At 37.8% G+C, this 17,980-nt stretch overlaps 2 protein-coding genes across 3 annotated transcripts in view; one reads left to right on the top strand and one right to left on the bottom strand.

Moving 5' to 3' along the window:
- Positions 1–92: 92 nt before the first annotated feature.
- On the bottom strand, positions 93–2,860 carry LOC127881183 (uncharacterized). The gene is made up of 4 exons (XM_052428886.1): positions 2,675–2,860; positions 2,053–2,580; positions 1,617–1,944; positions 93–1,498 (listed from the first exon to the last, which is right to left on the bottom strand). Exons 2-4 carry the CDS (start codon positions 2,391–2,393, stop codon positions 1,310–1,312), a joined length of 858 nt encoding a protein of 285 aa, XP_052284846.1. The 5' UTR covers positions 2,394–2,580; positions 2,675–2,860; the 3' UTR covers positions 93–1,309.
- Positions 2,861–12,046: 9,186 nt separating this feature from the next.
- Positions 12,047–17,980, top strand: part of LOC127882295 (uncharacterized) — a 32,136-nt gene continuing 26,202 nt past the window's right edge. For both annotated transcript variants that reach the window (XM_052430855.1, XM_052430857.1), the window contains exons 1-2: positions 12,047–12,297; positions 14,840–14,917. The gene's annotated coding sequence lies outside the window, so the exon portion shown is untranslated. The remainder of the gene's footprint in view (positions 12,298–14,839; positions 14,918–17,980) is intronic.

Consider the following 17,980-nt stretch of genomic DNA (forward strand, 5'->3'; position numbering starts at 1 on the left):
AACTTGTACAATATAAATCACAATCATTAAAGAACAAAAGGAGCTACTTACAGTCCCAATGCCAGAGTGACACCAGTTAATAATTTCCAGATATTGCTGTATTCTGAAACTGTGAAAAAAGATGCAACTTTTTGAAAAAAAGTGAAGCAATCTAAGAAATCTTCTGTGACATTTTTTAGCTCACCTGATTGTGCAGGTGAGCTTTTGTGACCGGTCTTTGTCCGTCCGACTGTCGTCCGTTTATCCACATTTGTTCCTAAACACTCTAGAGGCCACATTTATTGTCCGATCTTCATGCAACATGGTCAGAAGCTTTGTGCCAGTGAAATCTCGGTCGAGTTCGAAACTGGGTCGTGCCGGGTCAAAAACTAGGTCACAAGGTCAAAAAAAGAAAAAGTCACATTTCATGCCCAATCTTCATGTAACTTTGTCAAAATGTTTGTCTTAATGATATGTTGGTTGAGTTCAAAAGTGGTTCCAGTCCGTTGAAAAACATGCCCGCCAGTGGGCGGGGCAGTTTTCCTTATTTTGCCATAGAGAAACCTTGTTAACACTCTAGAAGTCACAATTTTTGCCCTATCATCATGAAAGTTGGTCAAAACATTGGTTTTATTGATATCTCGGACAAGTTCGAAAATGGTTCTGGTCTGTTGAAAAAACATGGCCACCAGTGGGCGGGGCATTTTTCTCTATATGTATATAGTGAAAACATGTGAACACTCTAGAAGTCACATTTTTGGCCCAGTTTTCATGAATTTTGGTCAGAACATTTGTTTCCTTGATATGAGAGTTGAGTTCGAAAACGGTTTCGGTCAGTTGAATAACATGGCTGCCGAGGTGGGGGGCAGTTTTCTTTATTTGGCTATAGAGAAACCTTGTAAACACTCTAGAAGTCACAATTTTTGCCCAATCATCATGAAAGTTGGTCAAAACATTGGTTATACTGATATCTCAGATGAGTTCGAAAATGGTCCAGATCGGTGAAAAAACATGGCTGCCAGTGGGCGGGCCATTTTTCTCTATATGTATATATTGAAAACATGTGAACACTCTAGAATTCACAATTTTGCCCAAATTTCATGAAATTTGGTCAGAACATTTGTTTCCTTGATATGAGAGTTGAGTTCGAAAACGGTTCCGGACTTCCGATCAGTTGAATAACATGGCTGCCAGGGGGGGGGGGGGCAGTTTTCCTTATTCATCATGATGAAAGTTGGTCAAAACATTGGTTCTATTGATATCTTGGACGAGTTCGAAAATAGTCCAGATCGGTGATAAACATGGCCGCCAGTGAGCAGGGCATTTTTCTCTATATGTACCACCTGTGGCGGCGGTTGCCCAGCCCTGTCATCCGGTCGACCAGTCCGGCAATCATGGGTCCGAGCCCAATTCCCTTGGCACATGTCATGACGCACATGAGAACCTGGCCCTTCTCATTGCCGACGTTGGTGGCCCATGTGGCGTTGCCTCTGGTCTGACCCGTCAGCTTCTTGGTGACCTATTTGTAAATACAAGACACAAGTGAAGTGAGGTTAATATCTGCATACAGTCTAAAAGGTGATGCTTTTTTGCTTTTGCTACACAGTTTAAATATAAAGGTACATAGCTATAAGCACCTTTTTGGTTGAGTCGATCTTCAGGATTCTGCCAAAAGTAGACGTGATGGCCGCCTTGACTGCATCCACCCTGGCCATGATGTCGTTGCAGTAGACCGACCTCAACCAGAAGGCAGACGGAACCTCGGGCTGTGCGGGTGGCTCACAGATGGACTGTCGGCTAACGAGCTTGGAGTTAAAGATGGACTCGCAGTCACCTAGGTAGTGCCCGGCTTTCCGCATCCACTCCTGGCTGTGTTCCTCCACAAGCTTGCCCCGAAGCTGCGCTGCACTGTTGCTAAGACCCCGCGTCCGCATAAGGGTCACAACAGTGATGTCACATGCGTACCTGCAACAATACGTAAATGTTGAGAAACGCTAGAGACAGATAACATGTACAGCGTTAAAGTACTTTAAGCTGAGTGAAAAGGATAGTTTAACTGTCACGTGTACTTACTTGTAGGTAAGCAGCACAGGAAACAGTTGTCTGTGGTATGCGTCCAGCTGGTCGAGGTGGGCCTGGCTCCAGCTGAGAAGTCGCTTCTGGCAGCCTTTACACTGCAACTCTTCTGTCACACAGTAATAATAGCCAGTGAGCCCCAAGACCTCGCGGACGTGTTCGTACGGACCAGCGGACACCATCTCCTTACGACAGCTTTGGCATTCGAAGCGCGTCCTCCAGAGACGACGCGGCATCCAGCACAGGAGGGGGTGGCCAAAGTACCGGTCAACATTTGGCAGGCCTGTGTTGACACTGGCTGGCTGTGGTGGGTAGTACCACAACTGGCTGATGCTCATCAATGCTAATGCATACCTGGCTGCTTCATAATACTTGCAAGGTTAACTTCCTTCCGCAACTCTGTCGCAGTTGAGAGCGGCACATCTTTTGCCGGGACAACAGGGGCAGACTTGGTCGCAGAAGCCTGTGACTCGGCTGCAACGGCTGCTTCCACCAGCTCCGAATCGCCAAGAGAGGTTGTCGTTGCTGTTAATTTAATAACATACCATTGCAATGTGATGCAATTTATGCATATGTACACACAAATACTCATTATGCCTTTACATGAACTGCTTTTTACCTGTCACAGTAGCTGTAGCCTTGGACTTCTGTAGCTTCTGAACAACTGCCTCGGGGCTGAGGGAAGAAGCCAACAGTGATGCAGCAGAGACCTTCTTCTTCTGGGAAAGCGCCATGTCCGCCTTCCTCCGCATCTCGTCCCCCTTCTGCTTGATGGCCAGTCTGCCGTCGGGGAAACCTTGCAGATAGGCCTGTGTAAAGTGAAAATATGAAGCATAATCAAAACTATTTATACATTAGTTGTAAACATTGTATCACAAAGAAATGAAACTTTTTTTTACCTTCAGTTGTTGCTTATTATGATTCATGAAGTTGTCGCCGGTGTTGCCGCCTTCAAGCTCCATCTGGTTGACGAGGTAGGCAGCATAGCTTATGTCACTCTCTGCCAACCAGTGGAATGTCTGTCCCTGGTACTGACCAACCTGAAGCTCATTAAAGCCCAACAGGGTAAACCTGTCAGGATTGGGCCGCCCGTCCTTCTGTGCGGCGTTCTCTGCCTCCTTCCGCACTTGCTCGGAGGTCTTGCATAGCGACTTGGGCTTGGTACCCCTCTGAGCCTTGATGGTATTGGCAGACTTGGCTGCCTCAGTTGGGGCTAAGATAATGTACCCATTCCCATGCTTCCTGACTTTGGGGATATTTTGCATGTCTGTCAAAGAAAAAAAAACTCTTAAAAAGGGTTTTAGGGTTATAATACAGCACATTTACGGTTGAAAAATATAAGTTTCCTGCCTGATGCAGATATATCCCAATAAAAGGCACTAATTTAAATCGAAGTTTATGTAAAATAACGAATAAAAGACACTAAATAACGCTAAAATGACTGTATGAAATCCAAGATGGCTGCGCCCTTGAAACAAAGCGAATACGTCACGAGTCACGCGCCAAAAGCGTCCAGTTTCATTGGTTGAAAGTTAAATCAAAGTTGGAACAAATGGAACCGCATCAACCAATCAAGAAACAAAAACAAGTTAGAAAAATCACTGCTTTGCATTTTCTTTGTGCTTCCTCCTTTCCTCCTCCTTTTCCTGGCGCCACTCCTCGAAAGTCTGTGTTGCCGTTTTCATGCAGAACCAGCTGCCGTAATACTGCGTGTGGCCAAGAGGAAGGCGTAGCTCACTACACTTGCTGCATGTGTATGTCCTGTTGCTTCGCTGCTGCTTGTTACGCTTTACATATTCTCCCGCAGCCTCCTTCTCCTTCTGTTTCCGGTGGTACCAGAGAGTTGTCCGGGCTTCCGGAGACTCCTTTGCCAGCTTGAGAGGAGTGGCCGTGTATAGGATTTCAGGCTTTGGATGTATGGGAAAAGGGCGTTTCTTCACTGTCGCAGCACCTGCCAGGTTCTTTTGACCGGAGAACTGGTGGGCAAGGTGAGGCGGAACAGGTGGCAGCGATGACGCGGAGGCCATCTGCAGAGCTGGTGGCAACGGCATGGTCGCTGTCATGGGGGGTACTGGCAGCCAGATGCCCTGCTCAAGAATGAGCAACTCCTGACTCTGAAAGCAGACAAATGGTCAAATAAGAACTGCAATACATATGTTAACAGTTTTTTAATGCACTGCATTGTTGCCAATAAATTAATTATGGTTATATTTGCACTAATAACCTTCACTCTGTCATTGTACCACTTGGTGAGAGTGGCATTGTTGACATTGAAGAGCTGCAAGGCTGTCTTCTTCATTACCACCGGGCTGTCCAGCACCAGCTGACGGATATTGCGGTAGGCCCGCGTCACCAGGGTCCAGCGGTCCTGCCTTTGGCCGTCTCGCTTCTCGGGGGGGATGGGAAGGCGCCGCAGAGCTTGACAATTAAGCATGCCATGATACGGTTGGCATCTGGTTTCTGGGCTGGCCCTTTATTTTCGCCCCGTATGGTTGTGGCAAACTGATCATTTGGATAGACGCAACCGTTTAATTAGACTGAATTATTTACCTTATTGCCACATCGAATATTTTAATTTTAAATCCCAAGAGAAACACAACACTTTCTAATTTCACGATTTCCTTTTATTAAAACACTGAAAGTAATTATTTCCATTTAATTTGGTGATGTTATATTGCCTAAATACATAAATATAAATTCTTACAATTCCAAAAAAACTATCAAATCCTTTCTAAAAACTTGAACAACATATATCCTCGTATTTATACATCGAAAACTCAAGAAAAGCATGCTAATTACATGAATATCATTCTAGGCGGGGAAAAAACTCCGGTAATATAACAAATATACTCCGGAAACAGATCCTAAACTCCGGAAAGATTATAAAACAATAACAACGGAGTAGTCTTAAAACAACAAACTCGTGATCTTCACGACACTCCCGACCGAGAATGAAAAATAATAGATATTATTCATAATCATATAATGTGATATAAAACAAATTTTTCGTGATCAAGCTAATACATGAACATACAATTTTCATCATTACAAACATATATTCAATCTTAACTAGATATAGGTATAATGTTAACCATTTATGACATTCAAATTTTAATCAATTCCAATGAAATAATGTACAAGAATTACTATCTGTAATTGTCCCTGCATGTGTATATGAAACTAGTATTCGTTTCAAAGTTACTGTTTCGTGGTGTATTTATAATAGTCATCTTCATACCGCACCGAACGAAACAAAGGCTCACTTCCGCTGTAGGTAGTAAATCTCAATCCGATCCTCGTCCAGACTTCCACTTCCGTTCTGAGCGATCGCCTTTCCACAGTTAAACATTTTCCAAAATCAGTCACTACTGGATACAGCTCATCATCACTAACATCACTAATCACGATAACATCCTCAGACTTATCACTATCAGTATCTCTGACGTAATCCGACTCGTCCTCATTTTCTGAAACGGTATTAGCGGCACTTTCTTCGTCACCAACACGTCGACTAATGACGTCATCTGTAACAACACTATTTTCGTCATCTGACACATTTGCTGACACAACGGAACTTGCGGCAATTTCTTCGTTGTTACCACTGACGTTGCAGTCAATGACGTCTACGCTTAAGATATCATCAGTAACGTGGCCACTGACGGTATCCAACACATTGACTTCTGGTTCCACAATCACTTCACTCGTTGAACTATCCAAATCTCTAGTATCAAAATCATTTATTCCATTTTCATAATCCAGTTGATTTATTTCTTCGTTTTCAGCCAATAATACAAAAATATCATCTGATGACGAAATGTCTTCGTAGTATGCAGTGGATTTCTGCGTTTCGCTTTCTGCATTCAATGTTGCAGTTCTTGCATTAGAACGCGTGTACTTGTGAATATTTATCAGATGATCTAATAAATAATTTGGCCGAATAAACTTCGCAGAACAACACATTTCAACACATTTCCAATGTTTAAGTTCCCTGTGGCGTTCAGAAATATGCCTTTTTAGATTCCTTTTATACAGGTAAGTTCTGTCACAGGTATCACAACTATACATAATTGCTAATTTGGTAAAAAAAGAACACTTTGAAAATACGTCCACTCCTGTTGATAAAATGGTTAGGGGAAGACAAGTATTCAGCACTTTCACGAAATCCACGTGCGCGTCGCTTCAATTTACAATATTGTACTTTGCTCCGGTAATATATTTGTGCGGGAAATTCCGCTACTATATTTTCACGAGATCCACGTGCACGTCGCCTCAATTCACAATAATGTACTTTGCTCCGGTAATATGCACATGGAACACGAAATTAACATTTTTTTTACTTTCATCATGAAGCATAGCAAACGCTTTAACGTTATGCTCCGGTCTGACCGGAGTTGTATATTATATATATGTGTACATACAATATATTTTCTGCACTAAATTATTTACACAATTCGCATGTATGCGACCTTCTCCTGCAAAAAAATTATGTTTATTTGTATTTTGTATAATTTCTGATTTACATAAATTATTCTTCACTATTTCAAGCAAGTTCCACTGGGTACAACAAGTTTAACGGTCTTTTCAGTACTGTTCCTTTGCTAGTTACAAGTTCTGCCGATCGAATTTGACCATCACGACTCATATTCAGTTTAATCAACTTCCCGAGTCTCCATCGATCACGAGAAACGTCATCTTTGATTAACACTATATCATTAACACTTGGATTTTCGGAAGACTGTATTCTATGCGATTTATGTTTACACTGTGTTCGTTCTCTGAGACTTAAAAGGTACTCAGATCTCCAAATCGTCCAAAACATATCTAATATACGTTGACCTTTTTTCCATATTTTCAGCAATGTGTCAGCACTACTTTCGAATGGTTTATATTCTGGATCATTGGTATCGTCTTCCATTTCCGGTATACCTGTATGCGGATTCAAACATAAAAAATGCCTTGGCGTGAGAGTAATGGGCGACTTCAGATCTTCTCCAACATAAACCAATGGTCGTGAATTGACAACAGCTTCACTTTCTTTAAGTAGCGTTGTTAACTGTTAAAATGTCAGAATTTTCCGGCCTATTGATTTGCGTAGCGCACGTTTTACGACACCAACTAAACGTTCGTAAAAGCCTCCCATCCAAGGGGCTAATTCTATGATAAATTTCCATTTTATTCCTTCGCTTGAAACGTAATTTTGAACGTCCTCATGTTTCACAGTATCACTCCAAATCCGTTTAATTACGTCACTTGATAGTTTGAATTGTTGAGCGTTATCGCTAATAATTTCAATAGGTGTACCCTTGGCAGCAATAAATCGACGCAAACACAATAGAAATGATTGTGCTGACATGTCTGATACCAATTCGAGATGTACCGCTCTAGTTACGAGACAGGTGAATAAGCATACCCAAACCTTTTTTGTAACTGAGTCTCTGTTTTCCTTTGTATTCAGTGGTCCAAGATAATCAAGACCGACCTTAGAAAAAGGCGAAGTCCTAGACACACGCGAACATGGTAAAGAAGCCATAGGTGGTAGTTTATACGCACCACCCTCAAACCGTCGACACACTTTACAACTTGCTAACACTTTTCTTACCGTTGCTCTTCCTTGGGGTATCCAATAGTGAAAACATGTGAACACTCTAGAAGTCACATTTTTGGCCCAATTTTAATGGAATTTGGTCAGAACATTTGTTAACTTGAAATGAGAGTTGAGTTTGAAAATGGTTCCGGTCAGTTGAATAATATGGCTGCCGGGGGGGGGGGGGGGGCAGTTTTCCTTATTTGGCTATAAAGAAACCTTGTAAACACTCTTAGAAGTCACAATTTTTGCCCAATCATCATGAAAGTTGGTCAAAACATTGGTTTTATTGATATCTCGGACGACTTTGAAAATGGTCCAGATCGGCGAAAAAACACGGCCGCCAGTGGGTGGGCATTTTTCTCTATATGCATATAGTGAAAACATGTAAACACTCTAGAAGTCACATTTTGGGCCCAATTTTCATGAAATTTGGTCAGAACATTTGTTTTCTTGATTATGAGAGATGAGTTTGAAAATGGTTCCCGGGGGGAGGGGGGGGGGCAGTTTTCTCATATTTAAATAGTAAAGAAAGCTTGTGAACACTCTAGAAGTCACAGTTTTTGCCCAATCATCATGAAACTTGGTGAAAAGATTGGTCCAAATTTTCATTATATTATACAAAATCCTTGTAAACACTCTAGAGGTCACAATTTTGTTTCAGATTTTATGAATCTTGGTCATAATATTTATTTTTGTAAGCAAAGTTTGATGTTTGGTAAGGGGGGGGGTCAACTCAAAATATAGGTCACCAGGTCAAATCTTACAAAAACAAAATCATTCCATATGCCAGAGTTTGGGTTCAATATTGATGAAACTTAACCAGGATGTTTGTCTGCACAATATCTAGGTCAAGTTTGACGTTTGGTCAAGATTGAATGAACCGACTTCTCTCAGGTGAGCGAACTAGGGCCATCTTGGCCCTCTTGTTTTGTGTGGTGGAGGGGGTAAATCGAATGCATTTTTCAGGAAAAGAAACCTCATATTTTTCCTTGATACATATTAATTCGCCTTTATATTAAGCATAGTATTGTTACTTGTTTTAGATGAAGTTTATTGTACTTGCAATATGTTTTTTTTTTATTAATAATGCTGAGTATAGTGCAAACATCAATTTGCTATAGGCTATTCCATAAAATGAAGGTGTGATTTTTTATATTTTGTATCACATTTGAATTTGATGATTGTCTCCCAAAATTCTGGTATTGGAAAATGTCAAAGATAGATGTATATGCATACGTAGGTTTTAGCATCTGTAATAGTTTGATTTTCTATTACAATCATTTCTGAATAATTAAATTTATGAAAACTATAAGAAAAACTGCTTTTATTACATCCTATTTGTATTCTGAATGGCTGGTAAATCTTTTTTTAAATGATAATGTAAAAAAATGACAGCAGTTGTTGAAGAGTTTGTATGGATACTTAAAAATTAATTTTCATATGAACTGCCTGCCGAAGTGAGAACGTCCGTCAGGCTGTTATACGGCTATGGCCTCTTACGAGTTAATAGGTTATTACGTGGTGTTTCTAGTCAGAACGGTAGGCGTCCAAGATTTTATTATTAATCAAGTGGAATGAATGCAATCAATTTAAATGGAAGTGCATATGAATTGATTTTATGGTAAGAATTACTGGAATTAGATATGAATGAGATAAACGGTTTGTCTATTCACTATAATAATATATTATGAAACAAACTATTTAAGTTCGAGTCAAAGATTCATGTAGCGTTATCCAACTTACGGGTTCAATATAGAGTTTCAGTTATATTGTATTCAGATTTTTATTATTCAATTGAGTGAGTTTGTTTTTAAGTTGCCTTTGCGGATTTCTGTGAATTTTGATGAAATTTTAGTCGACAACCATTTGACTAGACCGTGTTAAGTGGGGCTTCTGTCTATGTCATACAATTGGATTCTTTTCATATGTATAAGCATTCACCTGGGATAGATGTATTATAATATAAAATATGAAATGCTTTGTTTTTATTATAAAATTCATAATACTTTGTATGAATGTACACACTATTCTACGTATGTATGTATGAATGTATGTATGTATGTAATATTATACGGAATGAATAAAATTCTGCACACACACACACACAAAAGATATATTATAATGCCCCAGCGTAAAAATTGGCTTGGAGTAATTATATTATAATGCCCCATGGGATGCTTATTACACCCCATGATTTATGAATTTGTAATATTTATAGTAAAAATTTGTATTATTTCATTATGAAAAGACAGTGTCATATCGAGCTCCTTTGTTTCTTTTCAGAGATTGTTTTATTTCAAAATTCTATTTTTTTCTGCGAATTAATTGTTAATTATGTTTACTTTCTTAAATTGAATATTCTTCCTGTCTGAAATTTATCTTATTACCTCTATAGTCGATATACAGTTTCCGCTTACAATACTGTTATCCAATCTCTCTGTAAATTATGTGCTTTATATGACCATCTTTATTCATTATCCGCTTACAAATGTGTGCTTTAATACAAACACTTTTGTGCAATTGACTGTTTAAATATTTACAAGGTCTTTTTTCAGCATTACATTTGTTATTAAAAATAATGTTTATATTAAGTTGTTTAAAGGAAAAATTAACCAGACGTTTGTGTCTTATGCATACTGCATATGCATTTAACCATAAAAGAGTTAACCTGAGTTGTTTAATTTAGACATATCAAGAAAAAATATTTATTCACAAATAAACAATGACAAATAAAAAAAATGATTTTGATTCTTACATGACCCTAAGATATCTGTTTAATTTCAACACGAAGTTTTTGAGCTCTTTTTTGAGTTGTTGCTATCTTGTATAGAAATGTTTAAAAGATACAACAGTTTCTCTTCCATTCTTTAGAGGGGAATACCGACTGTTAATATGGTATTTTATTTGCAAGAATAAGATAATCTCGTGTAAGTTACTATACTTTCTTATAGACTCTGTTCATAATTTTTGTGTGCGTTATGCAACATTGTTTAAGCAGATTTAGCCCTTTTTGAAACGCGCTGTTGAACTCACGATTAACGACTCGTTTGTTAGACTAGCTTATTAGTACATGTGATGTTAATACATTTCGTCACTTAAATGCATAGACGGCATTTCAGCAATATTGAAAGAATGCTGATCATCCCTTCTGGATCGCAATTGATACATAAAGTGTATGTGCTTTTAAGCTGCAGAGAGTGAATACAATTTTTTTATTTAATGCTTTCCGGTGGTTTATAGAGAAATATCATTGAATTAATTCTGATAATTTCTCTGTTTCAAACAGTGAAAATTATCAGTGAAAATTATCGAATTAATTTTCACTGTTTACTGTGAAATGACGTCATTTTTTTACAAAATGACGTCATTATCCCAGCGACGTTCATTAGTTAAACTCTTTAACAATGTATAAAAACTGTGAATAAAGCATAAAATAAAAGGAAAATTTGTTGGATTCGGTGGAAAATCTATTTTAATTCACTCGTGATCATAGAAAATATATATTTTCTATGATCACTCGTGAATTAAAATCGATAATCCACCGAATTCAACAAATATCCTCTATATTATGACTCAAATATATTTTTAAACCACAGCATTATGAGAACTTTATGTGTTCAGGGTTTAAGGGGAGCAAGTCAATATTATACCTGTGTGAATATTGTTGAAATACAGGGTGTTTCTTTACTTCTTCTTCTACTCTCAGGCTTACGTACTTAACTGGATTGTTGTCAGCCATACGTGTAACATGCCTCGGCGGCGCAATGGATACGGTGTGCGCCTACCGATCTAGATGCCCCGTGTAAGATCCCAATTTTTGGGTAATTCTCTCTGTTTGTACCCAGAAAGTATACTCGAGTGTGTCTCAAGAAGCCTTAAGCTTCTCAATCAGCATTATGCGCTTGAACGTGTTTATTTCGCCGTTAATAAGGTCACTTCGCATATGAGGCTGCGTTATTGGTGGGCCCGGCCTTCGTCCTAGCCCCCACCCCCTACCTAATTTACTTAGTAGACAATCAACATGTACGGACCGCGTTTTATTTCGAATAAGTAACTTTTTGCCTCAACTGTATTTTCGCTAAGAAGAGACTGCCTTTTACACGAAAATACCATAAACGCTTAATGTGTCTACTCTGATTAGCCTCTGCGGACTGCATAGGCCTAATATGGTAGACACTGCGCACCGACATGAAGCCCGCTTTTCATAGAGCGAGGCTTACATTACCACGGAGCGTATATTGACCTCATCCAGAGTCCGTGCATATACCCTGTCAGATAAAACGGCAATGTCCTTCAAAGTCTATTAAATTGTAATTTTTCCTACAGTTGTGAATGTATATAAAATACTACTGTTTACAGTCGACACGTTTTGCCATGGGAAGTAAACAGGATAAAACCCGGAAGTTATTGAACCATCAAATATGGTAAGAGCCAGTACGGATACAAAAGATTATATGACGGTTCGAATTGCGCCGGTTTAACTTAGTTCTAACGAATAGCTTTTAGATGAACTAATTGGTAAATACAGTGGATTTTCGGGTGTTAATTTGTGCATTAAGTTTGCGTACTAGGAAGTAATAATTAACGAAAGAACCATGCGTTGTCTTTTAGTGATTATATAGGTCTTGAGGAAGGAATTACTGCGGAAATAAGAGGTGAGTTTTTATATGCGCCCCGCTTTGGGAAATTGGGGTTTAATGCACGTGCGTAACTGGATTTTTGTGTGAAAGAGAATTCCTTTAAATGAGAGATGCCATAAAAGCGAAAAGTGTCGTCCCTGATTAGCCTGTGCGGACTGCGGGGTTTATTGCGTGTGCGTTTAGTGTCACACTATAACTCCGCACACGTTTATCAGTGACAACGCCTTCCGCTTTTATTAAACTTTTCGTTGAAAGGAAATCTCTACTTAGCAAAGCTCCAATTTAGGCGAAAAGTGCAGTCCGCACAGGCTAATCTGGGAAAACATTTCGCACATGCTTTAAACCCTGTTTTCTCATGAGTGAGGCTTGTGGTATATGATTTAATTATATGTCTTGGAATTAGTGAGCATATATGTGCAGTGTATTACATATTACAAATTCTGTAATTGTGAGCTTCTGGTGAGATAACTTACGTCATCTCATTTCACGATAATTCTTTGACAGGTTCGTACTTGCATTTATCGTGGTTTTGTGCATTGAGTAACATGTTTTAGAAAGCACTTCTAGGCAGTTATCTGATATATGAATACTACAGTTGGCCTTATATGTTGCGATAGTATTTGACAAACGGGCACGATAGAGAATTACAAATGCACACATCTCTTGTGTGACAGTATTCAATATGTTAACTTGCAACAAATTCGCACACATTAAAATATCAATCTGAGTTCGTTCTCTATTTATTAAAGAATCCCATGACACTGAAATCAATTTAGACTCATTTAAGTTTAACACAACAACACGTATGTATATTATTAGTATGCGCATGTACGTGAATAGGTTAATTTAAACTACCTGGTTTTCTGCCGTGCGATAACGTCTTAAGTTTATTAGCTTATGGTAATGTGTGGGGATTTTAAGTGGTTGGGAATTTCCCTAGTATAGATTCTATTTGGTGAACCGTAAAATATGTTCGTTTATAAATGGAGTTGCAATATAAAACATATTGTTTATTTCAAATTAAGAACAAAAGCGACAATGAAGCGAAGTGCAGTACAAATCGAACAAGGAAGTTTCTGATCAAGACGATAACCTTAAAGATTCTATTAACATTATTTAACGTATTCCGATTATGCTTCTTTTTATAATTCCTAACGAGACCGAGCATTAAGCATTGAATTCTCACGTTTCCCTATTGAAATATATCGCGTACATTTACCAAAGAAGAAGAGCTGTGTTTGTGAAACACAATGCCCCCTACTGCGCCGCTTTGAGGCCATATATCAATTTATATTAGGTCTTATAATGTTATACCGGGTAATTTCATTTTTATATAAACACATACATTCTTAAAACTATTATTTTTTACTATTGACGTTTAATCATTTAATTGTTTTATATAAGATATAAATGCCTATATATGAAAAAATATATATTTCAGGTGACGACCGAAAAGTATAGTCTAAATAAAGAATTTATTTGTCATTGCTAACTTGAGATTTAGAGACATGAAAATACAACGGATCATGTAGATCAACACGATCACGTTTAAAATTACTTATAGCAGGACTATAGATAACAGAAAAGGTGGGTGACTTTAAGGCAAATACAGATTTATTCATTAGAATCGAATCATCAAAACGATTCTAGAGCTTAGCCACAAAATTAAAAAGAGTAAGCGAATGGAAAACTCCCTTTATGGAGATCTTTGACCATATGGTTCCCTACCCTTTACGCAACGATAAGGTTTGCTCGAAGTGCGATTTACCTGACCCTTAATTACTTTATTTGTTGAATAAAAAGGAACAAGGGTAAGACATTTGAATTAAATAAAAAAAACTAATGCTGGGAAAAAGAAATGCCTACATGAAATCTTTACATGCCATATTATGGAAACAGATTACTTTTTCTTTCGAATATATTCTTGTTTTGTCTTGTACAGTATCTGAATTACTGTGACGAAGTTCATGTATAGGTGCTTTTATTGCATTGCACCTACATACAGAAAAGGGTAATACTCCTAAATTGTAGAGTATTGTGTCAAAGGCCACAAAAAATGGCATCCGACTCTCAAAACATTTGAATTTTCTCATATACGTAAGTAAACTAAAATGTAGCATGGCGTAACATTAAAGTACAGGTTGATCTTTAATTGTAATAACAAGCCTGTTCTGATTTTCTTCGAAATATTTATTTTGTAGAAATGTGTATCATCCAAGTCATGTTTTTTATCGGTGTAATTCTATCGATATATAATACAAACCCTTCTTGCGGGAATTTCTTGTTTTCCAATTAAGTGCAATTTGTTAGCAAGCAGATCCGAGATTTTTTTTTCATTATTTGCATCTGCTGCACGCGGTTAGAAAGATCATTTACATTACAGAAATTCATTTTCCACAGTTAAGGAAAATATTTCTTAAAGACAAAAACCAGTCGAAACTTCTGTTTCGGTTTCATGTAGTTTGAATTCGTTATCCTGAACGTAAATAGGATTATTGAAAGCCCATTTTATTGACTCATTTATACCAACAAGAAACCATGGACGTTTCTGTTTCAGCTTGGTCGTATACAAGGTGCAGGATCACGTGACTTTGTTGGGATTTCCCAATTAAAAGTAATTGGATGTAACACACAGGTAAGTGCTGCTTTCCAAATTACTTTTTTTTATACATTTTTTCTTTAGAATTTCAACTAGTGCATAAAAGACTTACTTTTATGCTGCTTATAATAATGTGAATTACATCAGAATTACTTTATTTAATAAGTCTGTGTTCTTGCACAAAAATTCAATGTATTTCCCCTGAAAACAACCGTTAATTATGTACCATGAATATCAATACACGAAGCACCTCGTACCTCGACTCTGTATATCTGTTTTATGTGTAAAACTTCTGCCTAACTATTTGTTGTATATTGTTATATCCAACCTACCAACATCCACAACCTTTCAAAAATAAAAGTTTACTCATTATATTGAAAAGATCAAATGTCAAAGGGACAACGCCTTTGTTCGTGTAAGTATCAATCATTCATAGCCGCACGTGACGCCCAAACTGACGAACGAGGTTCGACTCCCGACCGGATGCATTAACCCATGTATGCCTAGTGTCTAGAAAAAATGCCTTGGCAAACAGCGTCGACCCAGATGAGACGCCGCATGATGCGGCGTCTCATCAGGGTCTGCGCTGTTTGCTTAAATGAATTTCTGTAAGAAAGATTATAAATATTGAAATAAATATACTAGACATCCCTTATTTTGAAAATAAATTGATCCAATTCAGCAGGATGGGGGGTTCCACTAGGCATAAATGGGTTAACGGCGGTTTGTTTGTTTTGTTTTTGTTTTTTTATCGAGTGCACCGGGATTGTCTCCCACACGTGTTAACATGAGTTTCACAAAGGGGCGCATTAATAAAATATGTGATTTAACACGTGTTGTTGGGAAATAGTTATCTTATTCAAATCCGCCCCATTTTCGAGTATGACAAAAGCAAAACTATAAGAATGTCAAGACTGTTCTTAAAATATTGAAACCATTTTCATATTACAAATTGCAATAATAAGTCATAAGTAATTTCCTGCTTTCATCACCATTCTATGTTATTAAACCGTGGAAAAATTGTGTTAATTGCCAAGTGCATGTACAACACCATGCCATTATAATAGAAAATAATTTTATGTTGATATGCCCTACACGTAGCGAAGTACCTGAAGCTACGCGCATTTATTTTGGTACACAACATGTATTATTTTTATTGTACGTTCTTCGTAGCCTACCGTGCACAAAGTAGTTCGCAAATTGTTATGTCCCCGGATCGTATGATCGGGGGTATATTGTTTTGGCCTGTCTGTCATTGTATGTGTGTGTGTGTCCCAAAACTTTAACCTTGGTCATAACGTTTGCAATATTAAAGATAGCAACTTGATATTTGGCATGCATGTGTATCTTATGCAGCTGCACATTTTGAGTGGTGAAAGGTCAAGGTCATCCTTCAAGGTCAAAGGTACAAACAAATCAAAGCGGCGCATTAGGGGGCATTGTGTTTCTGACAAACACATCTCTTGTTCTTTCTATATCACGTTACAAAAGTCCTTTGGTATGACATCCCAAGTGTTGCCGACTTCATGTTTTGCATATTTATGTTGTATATTTGTGTATTTGTGTATATATGCTATATTTGCATTTTTATGTCGTATACTTGTGTATATATGTCATATAAAGGCATATATGTTTATGACGAAATCATATATATGTATGGAAAAAATGTGTTGTATAATTCCATTTATATGTTTAAGATATCTTCATTAATGTGTGGTATAGCACGTTCATTAAGGGAAGGTAACACTTATTCCAAATCCCTTAGTCCAACTATAAAACTGCCAACTTAAAAAAGCATTTTCTTGCCTTAAAGGGACTGTCCAACAGTCAAAAGCGTCGTTCGACGCGAATCGATATTTTGGCGAACTACGCGTATTGCTTATATAGCTAATCAAAGCGCTGAAGGCACTGAAGATGTTCGCTATTGCATAATTTAACACGCAATTCATTTTTCAAAATCAATCGCAAGTTTGAAATGAACACACGCCATTCAACTTAAAAAAGTGTGTGTCATAGCGCACGGGTCGAGTTTTGTGTGCACTTTTTATCATCCTTATTATTTCATAGAAATAACTAAGACAAAATAAAAACAGCATGCTTTTTTGGAAGTTCTGAAAGCAAAGAAAGTATGATGAAAATGGTAATGAGAACTTAATATAAAGAAAATTTGCAGTCACCATCATATTAAAGGAATATTTTTTCTAATATCAAATGACTATCTCACCAAGAATATAAATTCATAATGAAAGTTCCGTGTACAAAACTTTTGATTTTTGACACCATATACAAATTCAAAATATACAATAATCTTCGTATCTTGTATATGGAGGAATAAAAGTATATAAACATTGCTGTTTATGCTTTACTTGTTACCCGAGCAGTTCACACGGTGTCAACAACGCTAACATAAACATAGGTATAGAGCACTAATGCGCTTTTAGGCGAAGCTGTTTCAGTTTTCATCTTAGTGACTTTAGCATAACGCCAACAGACACACATGAATATTTTCGAATATTTAATAAGCTGATTCGAGATACAACCTCTGAATTTTTGCTACATCACTGCGTATGTGCTCAATTCAAAGGATGTAGCACTGTTCAGTGTAAGAAATTCCGGACTACTCTCTGTATGCTCAAACGACACAAATTGTGGCCCTGTTACAATTACGCGTTACAATCCATCTCGCAGAATTTCAATTTCGCCTCCAAGATGAGAAAACAATCATTAGCGAAATAGTATAGTGTCACGATAAGAGAAAATCGTTTAATTATCATACCACAATGTTTGCCGTACTTGGTCAGCACGTCTGGAAATCATTCCTTAATGCGTCGATAGGCTGCCATTATTAACAAGTTTGCTATTTTGAATTCAATTTTGTATCAAAAAGCATTGTTTTTAAATGTGGGATTTTCAATTCGCAATGAGATTTGTAATGACCCTCGTCATGCGAAAATGGGTCTTATTCCATATGCGCCCTTCATATAAATAGCCCACTCAGCTATCCCTCCTTCTGGTAAGGAGAAACATAACATATTGAGTGATTTTAAAGCGAACAGCGTCGCCTATGGCCTGACTGCGCAAGAGCACATGTTGGGTTTA

The sequence above is a fragment of the Dreissena polymorpha genome, chromosome 5, assembly GCF_020536995.1.
Source record: "Dreissena polymorpha isolate Duluth1 chromosome 5, UMN_Dpol_1.0, whole genome shotgun sequence".
NCBI lineage: Eukaryota > Metazoa > Mollusca > Bivalvia > Myida > Dreissenidae > Dreissena > Dreissena polymorpha.